This window comes from Salvelinus namaycush, chromosome 31, assembly GCF_016432855.1.
Source record: "Salvelinus namaycush isolate Seneca chromosome 31, SaNama_1.0, whole genome shotgun sequence".
NCBI lineage: Eukaryota > Metazoa > Chordata > Actinopteri > Salmoniformes > Salmonidae > Salvelinus > Salvelinus namaycush.
In genome coordinates, this window is record NC_052337.1 from 18,829,121 (window position 1) to 18,848,653 (window position 19,533).

The 19,533-nt window shown below is 43.5% G+C and overlaps 1 protein-coding gene and 1 long non-coding RNA gene across 2 annotated transcripts in view; one reads left to right on the plus strand and one right to left on the minus strand.

Moving 5' to 3' along the window:
• Positions 1–18,818, minus strand: LOC120025472 (proteasome subunit beta type-7-like). The gene is made up of 8 exons (XM_038970028.1): positions 18,687–18,818; positions 17,785–17,878; positions 17,364–17,461; positions 15,594–15,734; positions 15,217–15,332; positions 8,822–8,880; positions 1,322–1,473; positions 1–419 (listed from the first exon to the last, which is right to left on the minus strand). The coding sequence occupies exons 1-8, from the start codon at positions 18,746–18,748 to the stop codon at positions 308–310; spliced, it is 834 nt and encodes a 277-aa protein (XP_038825956.1). The 5' UTR covers positions 18,749–18,818; the 3' UTR covers positions 1–307.
• Positions 18,809–19,533, plus strand: part of LOC120025475 — an 11,803-nt gene continuing 11,078 nt past the window's right edge. Inside the window, exon 1 of the long non-coding RNA XR_005473024.1 lies at positions 18,809–19,006. This is a non-coding gene — a long non-coding RNA (uncharacterized LOC120025475). The remainder of the gene's footprint in view (positions 19,007–19,533) is intronic.

The following is a 19,533-nucleotide window of genomic DNA, read 5'->3' on the forward strand; positions in this document are numbered from 1 at the left end:
AAACATTCTGATAATTTATATTTCCTGTTTTTTCCCAAATAGATTCCCTAAAACAGACTGACTTGTTCTCCATTGTTCCCTCTTCAAACTTCAATAATTATAACAATTCACGTTTGTCAAACTGCCAGCTAGCTAAGCAATTACATACCATTTGAGATGGCATCGTCACAAAACACTTAGGAGATATTTAAGACTCAACGCAAACTTTATTTTAAACCATGGAAAAACATGCCATCTCCACTGAAGGAAGTAAAGGCCAATTTGGGAAATAACAACAGGGAAAACATCAGAATGTTCCGTTGAGGCTTCAAGAGGTATCCATAGTCTGAACCGTCTCCTCCACCACCTCCAGATCCAATTTGATCACGGACTTCGTCAGGACTCCGGTTGTTCCTTGCTTGTACTTGTAATTACCGGTTCTGATTGGAAAAATAAAGGAATTAGTTTCTAATTTAAAAAGATATATATATACATATTATTCAACACAGCATAAACTGGTCTGATGAGCCTCTGGGAGCTAGTTCTTGGATGTAAAACACAAAAATGGCTTCCATGAGTCACGTGACTCTGGAGAATGCATCTTTTCTAGCACTGCGCCACAGCGCTTTTTGGGGTTTATGACAAAAAACAAACGTGCAACTTAGTTCTATGAAATTAAACAAGCAGCAGAGGGCAAGAGAAGCACAAACTTGCTGGGTTAAGTGGGTTAGTAGTCAAACAAGAGTATTCAGGTGGGTGGTTAAAGTCTAGTGCACTCCACACAACTAGGTATTTATTACTCACTGGTGGAGCAAGGCTTCATGCTCATACACACATCTTCAAACAGAACAGGCCAAAGGGATGGGTCATTCGCCGTGCCATTACAGATGATTCATTACCAACAATGCAACTCAACAATACATTAACAAATTAAAAAGGACACAAATGACTAGAACTCATTCAGAAATTGAATGATTAACAACGATGCACTGCTGTGGGGGAAAACGTTCTCTGTCATGGGTGAATAAGGGTTTGGGAAGGAATAATACCCAAACCATGCAAAGGTTCTTACACTCAAAACATGCACAAATTTGTGCCATTTGTTATTGTGCTTGTATTGACGAGGCAATCCAGTCAGCAAGCAACTGTCCTCCAGATTGAGTGAGACTGTTGTGACCAACTGGGGACCAATAACACTGATGGGACATGGGAACCATATTAAGGTGACAAGTAAAGGGACATGAGGACAAATGAAGGGACATTATGAGAACAAGTAATTGATCAAAATATGGGGACTATTGAGGGGAGATTGTGGGGACTGTTGGTGGGTAGGTGGCCTTACCGGACACCCTTCTTGTTGGCCATGTCGTGAGGCCTCAGGTAGTCCACCCTGCCCTTGGTAATGACACACAGGTCAATATTGCTGCCGGAACCAAGGTCGTTGAAGATGCCAGCCGCGATGGCGTCCCGAACCAGCCGCTTGGCATCTTCCTCCTGAGGAGAGGAAAAACGACAATCATTATTGTAAACATGATCAATATCATCTCTTCATGTACTGAGGGAATTAATCCAATGCTTATTCCACTACTGCTCAAGATGGAGGGATAGAGCAGCCCTACATATAAACTTCTGCACAAGTCTGTCACATGGTTGTGTCTGGATCAGGCTATAGCTGTGGCTTCTAATGAAAGACAACAAGCTGAGCAAGAAGTAGTGAGTGGGTATTCCCACCTATCTACAAACACCATGGGAAAAGCAAGGGCTCCCTCTATTGACCATCATCACTAAGAGCAGTAGCGCCTTCCTGAAGTACTGTAGAGCTAAATGCTCATTTTCAAGCGTCCCCCCCATCCTCTCCAGGCCATGTGATAAATGCATCTGTCACATCACGCAAGATAGATGGTCCTCCTCAGCCAGAGCGTTTTAACACAATGGCTAACGGAGGAGACGTGCTCCCCGGTGAGCTCTACCAGACTCCACAGTGGAGGCCATCGCCACCTCAGAGCTCTTCATCTGATATCTGGGAGGAAAAGCGCTTCATAATTCACCTTGGCGTTTAATGGGGGTGTGAGGAGTTTAGAGACGCATTCTGACAAAAAAAAAGACAAAAAAATCAAATGAAAGACTAAATGCGGTGTGTCAGACTCATGGCCTTTCCTCTGTAGTCTGAGTGGTAAAGTTCAGCCCTGCTACAGGAGCATTTAAGACCAGCACAGTCACTCTGTTTTGACAAGTTAAAGGTTTGACTATGTTAAGGTACCTGATGTTGCAAGACTGAGTACCACGTCACGGGACACATACTGTGCACGTACTAAGTTTAAAGACATCTGCTAAATAAGCATATTTAGCCGTTACTTGGTGACCACGTATCAAACTCCACTAGTGTATTGTGCTGTCCACAAGAACACCATGGTTACAATCCCACTCACAGAATTACAATTTCCACAGTTGTTCAATATATCTTAATTTCATCGTTGTTTTTACCCCCACTGGGATTTAATAAGGTTAACTTGGTTTTAAGTATAACCCTGCAGAGAGAAATGACTACGGTAATTAAACAAGATGCCAAAATGTCTTCCTACCATTCCGACATCCTAAACAGGCAAAACGTTCCCGGTAGGGATGCATCTAATATCCACTAGCTTCAACTGCTGCCGGCAACACTTTGCCCACAGCTTGTGTCTTATCTAGCATGGACGAGATTGGTTTAGGTTTGCAGACAGCCGAGGGGCCTAAAGTAGTTTGTTCTATCATGGAACAGACCGTTTTATTCAGGTAATATCAACAGAGACACAGCAGAACACATCTGACTGGATGAGAAGAGATGAGTGGCGCACACACCCCTAGCTGTGTGGAAACCTGAGCAGTCTAATTCTCTTTCGCAAACACACACAAGATTTTAAGAAATATCCTCTGTGTGTTTGTCCTAATCCCCAGTATGTGACACCACCAGCACAGTGCTAAGGTTAGCAGGGGCTGGGTCATGGTTCTCTGACCAGCAGTGGGCTGAGTGGCCTACTGGGACTTCATTACACGGACACCAGCAGACACCTGGTGTGTTTTTAAACAGCACCACTCAGAGTAACACAAAACCCTCACAGTCCATGGTCGCTGGAGGAACCACACTAAAGCGGGGGTGTGTGGTACTGGTGTGGGTGAGAAAGAGACTGCTATGTTTCTACAAAGCGTCCGTGTGTCCACGGTTTCATCAATTATTCAGCCTAGTCTGGCAGCTGCTGTGGGGCTGAGACACCCGAGTTCCTAAAAAATGATTTATGATACAGGAGAGACAAAGACCAGGGGACGCTGTAGCTTTCATAAATCTGCATTTTCAAGATGCAGTCCATCAAAAAATCTGCGTCTTAAATCATTTCACCTGCGTTTTATATTGAACGGTAGTTGTTACTTCAAGTGGAGTGATCAGGGCCGTGCAACTCTAGTTTTCCATCACAAAATACATTTATGCAAAAACATTTAGCAGAAAAAAATAGCATTGTTTTCATTAGATAACAGAAGTGCAACACTATTTGGCTAGCAGCCACACAGTAAACCAACTTACTATGAAAGTGCAAGTTATTATTTGCAAAGACGATGCACGGCCATCAGATAGATATATTACGTTTACCATAGAAAGAATGTAGCCAGCTACATTTCCTAATGTTTTGCATGAAGTTAATATTGATTTACCTTGCTAAAACTACCTGAGAAAAGTAACCATCGCATCCTTCCTCTCTGCCATTGGTCAAAGCACTGTCTGCTTTTGATTGGTCTGAAGACGAGCAAATATTTATCAGTGTGAAACACACAGCAGTGTTGCAGTTCTTGACACAAACCAGTGCGCCTGGCACCTACTACCATACCCTGTTCAAAAGGCACTTAAATATTTTGTCTTGCATGTTTCACTTATCTCAAGAGTTAAAATCCTTCTTTAACTGGTCTCCTCCCCTTCATCTACAATGATTGAAATGGATTTAACAGGTGACCAATAAGGGATCATAGCTTTCACCTGAGTCTCATGGAAAGAGCAGGTGTTCCTAATGTTTTGTACACTCCCTGTATATTATCATTTCAGATTGTAAATGTGTGATATGGGGTTAGATACATCCTTATTTTGACATTCCAAAGAAAACCTTTTATAAACAATGGCAACACTGCCATGTTGATCTGAGCCTTAGTGTCCGACTTTTGGCTGTCACAGATGCACCTCCAATTTCACGACTTCGTCTAGTCAGTTGCTTTAGATTCACCACTCAAACGCATAGAATATCTGTAGTGTTCCTCGTGGAAAAGTCATCTCGCTGAGTTCACCTTTAAATTATAAACTAAATCTCAATGGGACCAGAAAACTACTACTGAACATAACCATGTTTTTTTTGTTCGATTTGGAGTCAGAGTTTCAGTTCCCTAAATAGTTTTTTCATTAATAGTTTTAGTTCACTATAATAACATTGATATCTACATTGCCATATACCCATGACATCATTCAACATGGCTGCCAGCTCTGGGTTGGACTTAAAATATCATGGACCCTGACAAGAATATGAAATAGTCCATCTAACTAAGTCAAATCAAGCATGTTTATTATGTACCATATAGGAGACAATCCAAAAGATCCTACCTGTAAACTGAAAAGCTCAGTTTGAGAGACCCATCTCAAGTAAGACTCGAGTGAAATAAAAATGCACACTTAAGTGTGTAAACGCACACTTGAGACACATGTATTCCCCTGCAATCAGTGTGAACAACACAACTGCTGCCTCCTGCCCCACATTATAATACAGCCTCCCCACGGCACCAACACACACCATTTCAATATTTCATAACCATATTAAATATGCCACAGAAGACGGTGTTCAACATCTGTCGTCTTCAGGGTATTGGCGACTCCCGGGAGCGGGGGGCAGGCTTGATCTCTAATTGGGCCACGTGCCAAATAAAAGCAGCAGTTTACTACACCGCTTTCCCATGGAGACCCCTTTACCAGACACCCCTTTACATATTGGTACGCAGCCAGCCCCCCCCCCCCCCCCCGACTTCTTGTCATATTCCATTTGTAATAACTAGAAGTCGTGTTGGGTGTTGTGTGTGGAGATGCAGGAAGTGGAGGTTGAGTGACAAGGGGAGGAAAATGACAAGGCGTGTTCCAGCTGTCTGTTCTGGTTTAGAGCCATTTCAACTTGCTGCTAATGAGGATATAAAAGGAGGTCTGGGGGTGGGGGGGGGGGGTCAAGAAAACAGCAGAATAAAAAAATATCTGCAAGACAGTCAGAAGCTCTATACTGATCATCAAAATCTGGTTTAGCGACAAGTCAATAATACACTGCCATTGTCACCTAGTGTTTCTCCAAACACACAACGGAGCCCCTTCTGGCACAGTTAGGATAGTTAACGGAGAAGCATGTTGTTGGAGCAGGTCCCCAGATTAGCCCGTAACATCACACACCACTCACTTTTAAGATCACTAGGCTCAGTAAGAGATTTACAACAAAATACAGCTCATGACATCTCATGTCGAGGATAGATAAGCATGGTTAGTGTTTATTCTCCAGGAGAGAGAGAGAGAAAGAGTAGAGAAATATATATAAAAACACTGGGGAAGTATATAGGCCTAGAAGAGACTGACACTTTCACGCTGTCTCATAAACCCTCAGTCCCACAGAGGAGCAGAGGGGCACTTCATAAATCAGACAGACTGGTGGAGTGTCACTCTGGCTATGGGTCATCCATCTTACTGGGCCCAGGGCCTGTACTCTACTGCTCTCTGGGGGGCCAGAGGAGGTGGCTTGAACAGAACTGAACCAGGCCGTGACAGGAAGGAACAGCACCTCAACCCCAGCCTGCTACGCAGGGTGGAGTAGGACAAGGGGGGGAGAAATGTGAAGACAAGGGTTGAAGATGAAGAGCGCGATTGCTACAAGGGTTGAAGATGCGAAGGAGTACACTAGGGCACACAGAGCACTTTTCTTGATGCATGTACTCATCAACTACAGTGCCTTGCAAAAGTATTCACCCCCTTGGCGTTTTTCCTATTTTTTGTTGCATTACAACCTGTAATTTAAATAGATTTTTATTTGGATTTCATGTAATGGACATACAAAATAGTCCAAATTGATGAAAAGTAGTGCATATGTATTCACCCCCTTGCTATGAAACCGCTAAATAAGATCTGGTGCAACCAACTACCTTCAGAAGTCACATAATTAATAAGTCCACCTGTGTGCAATCTAAGTCTCACATGATTTCAGTATATATACACACAAACACCTGTTTTGAAAAGCCCCAGAGTCCGCAACACCACTTAGCAAGGGGCACCACCAAGCAAGTGGCACCATGAAGATCAAGGAGCTCTCCAAACAGGTCAGGGACAAAGTTGTGGAGAAGTACAGATCAGGATTCGGTTAAAAAAAAATATCCGAAACTTTGAACATCCCACGGAGCACCATTAAATCCATTATTATAAAATGGAAAGAATTTGGCACCACAACAAACCTGCCAAGAGAGGGCCGCACACCAAAACCCACAGACCAGGCAAAGAGGGCTTTAATCAGAGAGGCAACAAAGAGACCAAAGATAATCCTGAAGGAGCTGCAAAGCTCCACAGCGGAGATTGGAGTATCTGTCCATAGGACCTCTTTAAAGTCGTACACTCCACAGAGGTGGGCTTTATGGAAGTGGCCAAAAAAAAGCCATTGCTTAAAGAAAAAAAAGAAAACACGTTTGGTGTTTGCCTAAAGGCATGTGAGAGACTCCCCAACCACATGGAAGGTGGTACTCCGGTCAGATGAGACAAAAATTGAGGTTTTTGGCCATCAAGGAAAACGCTATGTCTGGCGCAAACCCAACACTCTCATCACCCCGAGGACACCATCAGTGAGGCATGGTGGTGGCATTACAACGCTGTTTTTCCCCATTGGCAGGGACTGGGAAACTGGTCAGATTTGAAGGAATGATGGATGGCACTAAATACCAGGAAATTCTTGATGGAAACCCGTTTCAGTCTTCCAGAGAATCTGTGGTATGACTTAGATTGCTGTACACCAGCAGGAACCCATCCAACTTGAAGGCGCTGGAGCAGTTTTGCCTTGAGGAATGTGCAAAAATCCCAGTGGCTAGATGTGCCAAGTTTATAGAGACATATCCCAAAAGACTTGGCAGCTGTAATTGCTGCAGAAGGTGGCTCTACAAAGTATTGACTTGGGGGGGGGACACTCAAGTTCTGTTATCTTGTCATATTTTCATGTTTTTTTCACCCCAAAAAATATTTAGCATCTTCAAAGTTGTGTAAATCAAATAATACAAACCCCCTAAAAATATATATTTTAATTCCAGGTCGTAAGCAAAAAAAATAGGAAAAATGCCAAGGGGGGTGAATACTTTCGCAAAGCACTGTAGATAGCCACTGCCCCAATGATAGGCAGTCCATGACCCCGATCTCCACCCTCAATGAGAAACACCTGAACCCTGAAAATAAGAACACTGCCACAAAAGCCTCCATATAAACACTAGCACAAAACCCCGTTAATGCCTTTAATTCAGTAGAAGTTGCTCTGTGACAGGCGTCTCCAGGGAATTCGCTACAGTATGTGCCAAGAGCAACAACCACAGCAGCCTTCCGCCGTCTTCAAATGGATGTTGATTACCAGCATGTTCACTCCATTGAAACGTTGCAGGTTGATGCGCCTGAAAGCCCTGCTTCAATGGAACGACAGAGACAAAAGGTTACAAAAAACAAGAAGGGGGGGGACAACTCCACTCCTCCCTATCCTTGTCCTCTCACCCCCAATTAGTTTTCTATTATTTTTCTGGTTCCCTCCATTATCCTCGTGCCAATTGTGCTGCTCATTTGCAAGTGGATTGGTGCTGTGGGGTGGCCCTGGGACAGGTAGCTAGCTAACACTCGTTGAGGGAGTAGAGACCCCCGGGATGCCTGCTGCTCTGCTCTCTCCGGCCACACACACGTGAAGCCAGCTTCTGAGTGTATGAGAGTCTCCATTACTCAGGTTGCCATAAAATACAGCAGCATTCTGATAACTTGTACAACTGTGCACACACGCACGCCTCCTTCCCCCTGCAACCCAACTGAAGATGTGCGAATAGCAAAAACGACTGTGGCATATTTCTGCTTCCTTGTTCAGCAAAGCCTTTGATGGCACTTAAAAGGATAAAATGCATCAGTTCCTCTTTGGGTGAATCGGTGATGGAGAGGCAGAAATAGAGGCAGGATTTATATAGACACCAGTGTGGGAGGTAGGATAAAATATATTGTGTGTAGGGATGTGTTGGCGTGACACTATGTAGGGCTGGCACGGTAATTGTAGTCATGAAAATAACCCTCATAACTAGGGTGAACACATCACAAACAACTGTCATCCAAAATTCCATGACCATCACAGCACTGTGTATGTAGCATGATTATTTGTGTGTGTGTGTCTTGATCAGTTTAATGGAAGTCCACTGAAAGGAGAATTGTGGCCCCATCTCCAACCATTAACACCCAGGGCCTGGCAGTGACCGAGCCATACAGCCAAACTGTACCATCTTGGAGGGGGAGTTAAATGCTGGAGTCCAACAGGACAAAGTGGCTTAGATGTATATGCTCATAACATGACTATCCATACCGTTGACCCAGGGCTTCGCCAAATCCAGAGAAGCTTCACAATGAGGTAAAGCAGGTGTATATTCTCTGCTGTCGTAAGCATAGTCGACTTGTTTCAGATTGCGGGTTTGTTTAGACTATTGTGGTATAAAATAGGTGTATGGCCATGTATTCCTCCATTTTGATACATGAAGATGATGCGTGGGGTGGATGTACAAAATGGCAGATGGGCCAGGTCCAACTCACCTCCATGTCTTGCTTATAGCGGTCCTCAAACACAGCCATGGCAGCCAGAGAGCCAGAACCTGGGAGAGAACAGAGAAACACAAAAACTGCATGGTTTATGACTGTTGGAGTGACCAGAATTAAACAATCCAAACCAAAAAATGACCAGTGACCAAGACAAGACTATGGGTCAACAATAAGACATGGGCCGAATGGTTTACGACAGTCGCAGTGGAAAGTAACATGTTGAGGACCATACAAAGTTTGAAAAACACCACTTTCAAAAATGCTTACAAAGGTCCCTCCTGGTAACCATGACTGAATGTCTGGTTCAGTTTTCAGCTGACTGTTCATTTCCAACGCCCACTTCTTAAAGAAACACTATGTAACGACGCGCCTGGAGTCCATTTTCCTAAAGCGCCTCAGACGTTGCGGGCAATTAGCCCGCTGAAGAAAGTGCTTATCTGTGACAAAAGCAAGAAGCAGGAAGTTGAAGAATCCCTTTGTTTTTGTGGAGACTGGCCATTAGGACTTCTCTACAGCTGTGTCTCTTTTACAACAGAAGAGTCATTTTCTCCCATACCTTCTCCCCTCTCTCCTTAACCCCACAGCATCCATCATGCCATCTTCCGCTCCGTGTGCAGCCGCTGTCTGGTGTTTTATAGCCAGGTTGCCAGGGGAGTCATTAAGGAGTTGCACTGGCTGAGTTTCATTGTGATTTGCCAGTACAGTAGAAGAGGAGAGTAAAAGGCCTGGAGACCATCTAAATGGTTCGATAAAGGTAATAGGTTGAACGATAGAGGTTAATAGGTTGACTTAAAAGCGGAACAAAATGCGTGAAAGAATGGCTGTTGGGCCAAAGCCTCACCCAAGGTTTATCTGAAGTCTACACTCAAACATTAGTTTGTTTAATGTGAGCCATAGTAAGCTAACACAGGCATTCTGGTCTCTAGCTATCCTGTCGAGTTTGCTATGGCACACCGGTTTGCAACAGAAAACACTAATTACAGTTTCTTATCGGACAAGTACCGATAGCACCTCCCTGTAACACTCCAGTTCAGAGAGTTTCCTTCCACTTCGTGCCTACTGAACATGGCTCTGGTTACCCGGGCTCATCAGCCACCGGGCTCTCTGCTGGTTACCCGGGCTCATCAGTCACCGGGCTCTCTGCTGGTTACCCGGGCTCATCAGTCACCGGGCTCTCTGCTGGTTACCCGGGCTCATCAGTCACCGGGCTCTCTGCTGGTTACCCGGGCTCATCCGTCACCGGGCTCTACTGGTTACACTGGCTCATCAGTCACCGGGCTCTACTGGTTACCCTGGCTCATCAGTCACCGGGCTCTACTGGTTACCCTGGCTCATCAGTCACTGGGCTCTGTACTGGTATGGTGAGACTTCCACTACATGCACGATATTCAATTGACATTGGTGCCGGGGGGGAATTTGAGGAGGCCATTGATCATTTCTCATGCATGTTTCACTCTCTAGAAGGGGCAGACATGAGCTCCTGGAGGGACTCCCTAATATGAGGCCTCGGCTCGCTGACATGCCACATACTGATACATGAATATGAATGAGCCGGGCCGGAGAGGGGGAACGAGACAAAAATATAGTAGAGGGAGAGAAGGTGGAGGTGGTGAGGGGTTGGTATAAATGAGGGAGAAAAACAGGGGTTAAGAGGTTGATATTTATTGTATATAGAGTAGGAAGGGACAAAAGAACTATATAAAAAAAGAAAAGCTATTGATTAAATGAAAAAACAAACAGTAAAATAACAATATACGGAGTGGGAGAAAAAGAGACTTTCGTATGTAGCTAGTCCCCCCGGTTTCTTACATTTTCATGGAAAGTCTGAGAAAGCAGACAATCTTGCAGCGTTGGCTGGAAAGGTGTAGTGGAAGAACCCCCATAGGTTCTTTGTCAGCACAACAGTCTTTCAAGTGACGGCCTCGCGCCTCCTGTGTAAACGCCGGGGAAAGCGTTTCTGGGAGAGAGGCAGGAAGTGTGTGTGTAACCTCTTCCTTTCCCCCCAATCCTCCTTTTATTAGTGACTGGATTTAAAACAGGCTTCTATTATTCATGTGGCTGAATATTCAGCCAAATTCCCTCCGTTTCCACGTAGCTCAGTAGAGAAATACCAGAATCGAATATGAAGGAGATACACTTGTTTAAAAATGACCACAAATGAAGAAACGCCAGTTCGTACATGAAGCAACATTCTCCTAAACGAGTAAAGAAAAAGCTATTTGTAGTAGGCTTGGGCGGTATATACTGTATATAAATAGACATGAGATGGTTTTTCAATAACGTCAAACCTATTTCTTTGACGTTTTTCTATACATTTTAATATTTGTAGCTACTTTTAAGTAAATACCTGCAGTCAACTTGTGCAATATATTAGGAGATAAAGCAGATTGCATTCTTCATTTCACCTGTCACATTATTTTACATTATGAAGTTTACCGTAGTTCCCCAGAACAGTTGAGCCAGTCAAATCAAATTTAATTTGTCACATACACATGGTTAGCAGATGTTAATGCGAGTGTAGCGAAATGCTTGTGCCTCTAGTTCCGACAATGCAGTAATAACCAACAAGTAATCTAACCTAACAATTCCACAACTACTACCTTATACACACAAGTGTAAAGGGATAAAGAATATGTACATAAAGATATATGAATGAGTGATGGTACAGAACGGCATAGGCAAGATGCAGTAGATGGTATCGAGTACAGTCTATACATATGAGATGAGTAATGTAGGGTATGTAAACAAAGTGGCATAGTTTAAAGTGGCTAGTGATACATGTATTACATAAAGATGGCAAGATGCAGTAATGATATAGAGTACAGTATATACATATGAGATGAGTAATGTAGGGTATGTAAACATTATATTAAGTGGCATTGTTTAAAGTGGCTAGTGATACATTTTTACATAATTTCCATCAATTCCCATTATTAAAGTGGCTGGAGTTGAGTCAGTATGTTGGCAGCGGCCACTAAATGTTAGTGGTGGCTGTTTAACAGTCTGATGGCCTTGAGATAGAAGCTGTTTTTCAGTCTCTCGGTCCCTGCTTTGATGCACCTGTACTGACCTCACCTTCTGGATGATAGCGGGGTGAACAGGCAGTGGCTCCGGTGGTTATTGTCCCTGATGATCTATATGGCCTTCCTGTGACATCAGGTGGTGTAGGTGTCCTGGAGGGCAGGTAGTTTGCCCCCGGTGATGCGTTGTGCAGACCTCACTACCCTCTGGAGAGCCTTACGGTTGTGGGCGGAGCAGTTGCCGTACCAGGCGGTGATACAGCCCGACAGGATGCTCTCGATTGTGCATCTGTAGAAGTTTGTGAGTGCTTTTGGTGACAAGCCGAATTTCTTCAGCCTCCTGAGGTGTTTGTAAATAGCAGTCAAGTGTTTGTAAATAGCACAACCGGAGAAAGCGGGAACAGGTGAGTCCAGCTGTGTATTGACAGGGGTAGCGTTTCATATTGAAAGTCTGTTGTTTTTTTGTTTCAGTAGAGTGATCAGGGACGTGCAACTAGTTTTCCTTCACCGAAAATACATTAGTGCCACACATTAGGCAGAAAATAGCTTCATTTATCAGATGACAACAGAAGTGCAATGCTATTTGGCTGGCAGCCACATAAGTAAGCTAAATGAGCTTAATGAAAAAGCTAAGTATTTTCCGCGAAAACTATGCATGGCCATCATATTTCAGTTTACAATAGAAAGTAGCCAGCTACATTTCCCAATGTATTTCTTAAAGTTAATCTTGCATTTTAGAGGGAAAAAAATACAAATAGGTTGGCTACACCGAGAAATGTGGCAGAGAAAAGTTGGTACAGATCAGTCAGAGCGCTGTCTGCTGATAGAATGCCGTTCGTGAATTCTCATCCGAGTGGAGAAGTGCAAAAGAAACAAAATTAGTCTGACAACGAGCACAAATTACAATAAGAAGCATTTTAGATCTGCCTTTACAAAACGCAGGAAGATAACCTACATGATGTAAAGTATGTGGACACCTGCTCATCGAACATATTCCAAAATCATGGGCATTAATATGGAATTGGTCCTCCCTTTGCTGCTGCAACTGCTTCCACTCTTCTGGGAAGGCTTTCCACTAGATGTTGGAACATTGCTGAGGTCGGGCGATTAGGCCTAGCTCGCAGTCGCCGTTCCAATTCATCCCAAAGGTGTCTGATGGGGTTGAGGTCAGGGCTCTGAAGGCCAGGCAAGTTCTTCCACACCGATCTCGACAAACCATGTCTGTATGGACCTCACTTTGCGCACGGGGGAATTATCATGCTGAAACAGGAAAGGGTCTTCCCCAAACTATTGCCACAAAGTTGGAAGCACAGAATCGTCTAGAATGTCATTGTATGCTGTAGCGTTAAGATCTCCTTCACTGGAACTAAGGGGCCTAGCCCGAAATATGAAAAACAGTCTCAGACTGTTATTCCTCCCACACAAAACTTTGGTACTACGAATTCGGGTAGGTAGTGTTCTCCTGGCATCTGCCAAACCCAGATTCGTCCGTCGGACTCCAAGATGGTGAAGCGTGATTCATCACTCCAGAGAACGCGTTTCCACTCCTCCATAGTCCAATGGCGACGAGCTTTACACCACTCCAGCCGATGCTTGGTATTGAGCATGGTGATCTTAGGCTTGTGTGCAGCAGCTCGGCCATAGTAACCCAGTTCATGAAGCTCCAGAACTAAGAGTTATTGTGCTGACGTTGCTTCCAGAGGCAGTTTGGAACTCAGTAGTGAGTGTTGCAACAGAGGACAGACGATTTTTACGTGCTACACATTTCAGTACCCGGCGGTCCGCTTCTATGAGCTTGGGTGGCTTACCATTTCAAGGCTGAGCAGTTGTTGCTCCTAGACTTTTCCACTTCACAATAACAGCACTTAAAAAGTTGACCGGGACAGCTTTAGCAGGGAAGAAATTTTACAAAACTGACTTGTAGTGTTTCTCATATGCATTTTATATTTTTTTCCCCTGCATGTAAATTTAAGAATTCTGCGTTAAGTAGCAAGTTAAACTTAGGGGTCACGTTAACTAAGTGGCTGAATTAATAAGGTGACGAGGCATCATATTGTGTTAGCTTTCTGCCGTGTTTGAGAAGTCAAAGCCTTTTGGATGAGTTCTGTACAGCTGCCACCTTAAGATTTCCTTGCGTTTTTTCCCCTCTCCATTCTCAGCCAGTCTGCTCCTCCCCCATCTTCTCCGAACAGAGCAGACAGGCCCATTGCCCTGGCGACTCAACAGTGTGAACACATGCTGCTCCAGAGCCAGTACTCTTCATTTGCACAAAGTCTCTCGTTCACATTCGCTTGTAAAATGTCCAAACTCACCAAAAATGACATTTGGTAGCACCTACCTATATATGTATAACGTTATTAGCTGGACTGCCTGTCTTGCAATAATTCTCTCTCATTTGCGCTCGTTAGCTAGGAGCCGCCATGGAAATTCGCTATTATTAGCTAAAAATGTTTGCATTCTGGTAATAGATGCCCAATGGGCTTTCAGTTTTTTTGGCGCCACTGTGTACTAAGCTGCTGATACAGTAAATCCCAGGATGAGAGATATGAAAATATGGATACTTCCCATCCCTAATTTGTAGACTAAGATAGACTTCTTTCGCTTATAGGCCACATTTCATAACATATTCAGGGAGGGAACCTTTGAGAGCAACAATTAACACTTGAAGTAGCCTAAACAATTACAATTCTTGGGGCGGTTGTTTTTACCCAGCAAACATAATGAATACGAGGTTTAGCTGAGCTTTGGAGAAAAGATGCCGCCCACAGCAGAATTGAATAAGCATCAACCGGACGTGGGGATAGGGTTGGGGCGCCAGGTGTTTGGTGAAAGGGGGGGGGGGGGGGGGGGGGGGGTCTGCCCTCATATACCTGCAATGGAATGAGGGTCCCGTGGGAACTGACCAGGGTCCATCATTTCAACCCACACAGCTGTTCTTAAAATTGAGCTCTGTATGTATTTTGCAGAATGGCTCCTCGTCGACTTTTCCCATTTTCATTCAACTGAAAGAGGTAAAGCTGAATGGAGCCAGAAAAGCTGGACCAGGGTAGACTGACGTGAGTAGGAAGTATTTAGATGTGCGTGGATGGGATCCCTGCCTAGTCTTGCGATAGAAATGAGGTCTGTGCTAGTGGCGGTTTCGACAAATCTTCCTGGCCTACCAAACTCACATTTTCTCTCTAAAGTGAATTGACAATACACTCATCTGACAGGATTGAGCACATCTGTAGACTTGTAATGTTGTTTACCTGAGAATAACAGCTTCAGAAAAAGGAGTTGAGTGCAAACAGCAGCAGCCTCTAGTGGAGCATGGCAGTATTAAAGACAAACAAAGAACAAAAAAGGGAAGTAGTTAGCTGGCAAACTCACCCATAGTGACGTAAGGAAGCTTGTCAGTGGAGCCGTGGGGGTAGATGCTGTAGAGATGGGGCCCGTTGCAGTCCACTCCACCCAGCACCAGTGCAGCGCCAATGTGACCCTGGTATCTGAAAACGCAACAAACTATTCCTTCTATTCTATTGACTACTTTTCACAACTTAGACACCCAGCATTACTCTACATCAGGGCTGTCAAACTAATTCCATTGAGGGCCAAATGTCTGCTGTTTCCCCCCCCCCTTTCAATTAAGATCTAGACAAACAGGTGAGGGGAGTCCCTTACTAATCAGTGACCTTAATTCATCAATCAAGTACTAGGGAGGAGCAAAAATCCAGACACTCGGGGGGGGGGCTGGATAGGTGGCATACCTAAAGAGCATCTGCTTGAGCATGCGGTTGGCAGTGGCCACGCGGGGCAGCCGGCTCGTAGAGAGGGAGTGCAGCTCCAGGTTAGAGGAGATGATCTGGGTGGTCATCTCAGTGTCTGCTGCCGTGCCCGCTCCACAGCAACTGGATGGAATGGAGGTCAGGATTATGGAGTTGACGTGCATTTATGAAACCACACTTGAAATAAATGTTGATTTTAAATCACGTGATACCTCTGACGTATACTAAAGCCTAAAATAGCAGGACATGTTCCAACCAGTGTTCACTGAAGCGCCGCGATACACAACAGACATGTCATTCCCGTTAACTCCTGTTACACAGTAGCACACCAAAACACTGTTAGGTCATTCACCCTAGGGCTGGCGGTATACCTTATTTAAGCAATAAGGCACGAGGAGGTATGTTATATGGACAATATACCACAGCTAAGAGCTGTTCTCATGCACGACGCATCGCGAAGTGCCTGGACACAGCCCTTAGCAGTGGTATATTGGTCATATATCACAAACCCACGAGTTCCCTTATTGCTATTATAAACTGGTTACCAACAATTAGAGCAGTAAAAATAAATATTTTGTCATATCTGTCAGCCATTCAGCATTCAGGGCTCGAACCACCCAGCTTATAATTGACTATATACACACCGGCTATTAATGCACGGACTGGTTTGGGTTTTTACTTTACCTTCTATAACAGTATTTTATTGTTTGGCTTGTTAAATGTGATACGCATATCCAGCGCATGTAATGTCCATTTTTACAGTTTACGTTTGTTACTGGAGTCATCTTTCTCCCTCTCCTCCTGCTGCATGCCGCTTACCACACCAAGCCCTGCCCGTCACTCAAGGAGAGAGCAGTTGCTCGAACAGAGTCAAGAGCACTTTCTTGCCGTTCACTCTGCATGATCAGATGGACTCAACAAGATGTTGGTGACATGCTGCTTTCCACTGTCTGCTAGTTTGTCTTTTCATAGCAAGTTGCTGCCCAAATAAATAGTGTTAGCCGCTAATGCTTATTGTTAGTTAGTACATTTAGCAAGCTAGCTAGCCAGCTAAGAGTCAGAGCAAACCTTGCTAGCTAATACAGCCTGGTACCAGTGCTGGGGTAGGCCTAGATAAGATACTGTTGCACAAATATGCTTATCAGAGGAATAGGCAAAGTATGAGTATGTTAGCTAGCTAGCTACATGAGGTAAGAAAACATGTAATAGGGCCACCTGGAAACACTGACCAACACTTTGGTTCCTACCCTGTCAATAATTCCTCCCCGGCTTACTGGATTCATTTGTTGTCAAACAATGTATTCAAGGTGCTGCCCACAATATTCCAACTATATAATTAGAATAATTATTTTATTTCCATGATTCCAACAGTTAACTAGGCCTAGATGTTTGTACATATAATGCAGCCCTGTGTAGCAGTGTGGAAATTATAATAAAATTGCAGAAAGTGATGAAAATGCCGACAATTAATTTTGTTTAGAGATGGATTGAAACAGTATAAAACTATCAGAATGGAGAAACCCCCATTGAAATAACTTGTAATTGATCTGTTGCAACCCTGGGGTCTAAATGTGCTTTATGAACTACTCAAACCACATTTAGAACTACTATTATTATTCAAAAACATAAAATACTGTAAAATACCATAAATGTGAAAAATACCATATATTATATTTTAGCCATATCGTCCAGCACTAAATCACACAACTAATATTAAAACAGAAAAATAACATTGGACAAGGGGTCACTTACTAGATGTTTGGGGAGATGTAGTGGATCTTGGAGCAATTCTTATCTGCCACAATCATGCCCTCTGTGGCCCTGGTGTCAGCACCAAGAACTAACCCATCCTACAGGGGAAAATAAATGTAAAAAAATAGTTCAATCAAGTAGTATACATATCTCTTTTTTAAAGAGTCATTGTAGCCATATTGCATGCATTTCTTGCTAAATGTTTGATAGCTCTCGAGTCAAAATGTGGAGTTTTATACATTAAATCAAACTTAACCACATACAGGATAAAGGAAGGAATGGTGGAATTATAGAGCGCTCAGTCTGAATTTAGGCTACTTCAGGAAAACACAGCAGCATGTATTATCATCAGTACATTTGTAGTGTTATCTTCATCACTATGGTAGAGGTGAAATAAATATGTAAACAAAGTTATCCTTACCTTAAAAACAACCCCACATATTGTGGTGCCTGTTTTCCGGGCAGCGGGTATGTTGCATCCTAATTTGGTAACTTCAGCTTCCAAGACTGCATTCCTAAAACAGAAACATGGTCAGAAAGTGTGCATGCTAGACAGTCATCGACACATGACTTCAGAACTACATGGGCCCTTGATGACTATGCATCTTGTCAAATTTAATACGAATGTGTTCAAATGGTAGGCCAATTCAATATCAAATGTAGCTAATCAAATATATGTTACACCCATTGCACACAACAATCTTTGATAACGATCTGGCCAGGTAAATTGATAGGTCTCAAACTAAAATCTGCTGTATCATCGGCGGGAAGCGATGCGGGTTGAGTGCAAGCCAAGCCAATGGGAAATGAGATGGATGTCAAACTTGACACCAAAAATGTGACAAGTCAATATGTATTTTAATTTAGAAATTCAACACGGTTGTGACTAAACAACTTGTAGCTAGCCAGCAAGTCGGCTAACTTAGTCAACAAACTACGGTATGCATTGTTTTCCGCTAGCCGGCTAATACTGACGGGCTACTATTGGCGCTATAGCTAGGCTAGCCAATACCTAAACTGTAGTTAACTTTTAGTCAGTTTTACTTCTGGGAGTTTGAAAAATTAGTATTCATCACCACGTATAAATTGTCGCAGCCTACGAAATAATTTTGTAAAATCTCCCCCATTATTTAATTCATCACATAACTCAAGAAAAACAGCGTTGAGAAATGTCTGAGTCATTCGAGGAGGCCGTGAAGAGAATGGAGCGACCCGACATCATAACTCAACACAGAGAATACATTTCTAAATCATTTCTAAATCTAAAAGCCACTAAACACGTGGACATGCGCTGCTCTTTTTGAAATCTCACTGAATCCTTACCTCTTGCAATTTTCGAAACTGAAACCTCCGAGCTGCGGCTGGCACACTGACAGAGTCGCCATTTTTCCTGTACTGAATTCCAGCTTCCGGGAAGCGTGGCTCACTAAAAGCGGTAACTTCTCTCTGGGTTACACAGTTAGTCCTCCGGAATAACTGAAGGAAATTAAGTTACGACAAATTATAGGTCCTTGTGACAAGTGGTTAAAATGTCTTCCTTACATATCTCCTCTTATTTTTAATATAGGTGCTGTAAAATATACATTTCTTTAAAAACATGTGAAGAGTGAGGCTGAGGGACAACGAACAGCTATCAGAAACAGGTAGGCCTATCAAATTGGCTGAATAATGTCAAGTAGTCTGCCCATTCAGCATTACATAGCCCTAAATGAGCTTCCTTACCCATAAATAAGGAGCAGTGTGCGTCTACATTTTACCACTGGAGGTCAGTAGGTCCAAGGAATTTAACATAGCCCCGTTCCAACAGAAAACAACAGCCTAGTTAACTTAGTCAACAAACTACGGTATGCATTGTTTTCCGCTAGCCGGCTAATACTGACGGGCTACTATTGGCGCTATAGCTAGGCTAGCCAATACCTAAACTGTAGTTAACTTTTAGTCAGTTTTACTTCTGGGAGTTTGAAAAATTAGTATTCATCACCACGTATAAATTGTCGCAGCCAGTAGTGGATTGCTTGAGTGACCACCACTCACACAGCCTGTCTCCCACCAGAGGGTCTATGCTGCCCCTTTTTCTCATCAAATCTAGGGTCAATGTTGTGTGTCACGAAAGCACACAATTGGGTCTGCTCTTTGAACCAATCACTGCTGTCTTTATTGGTTATTAACA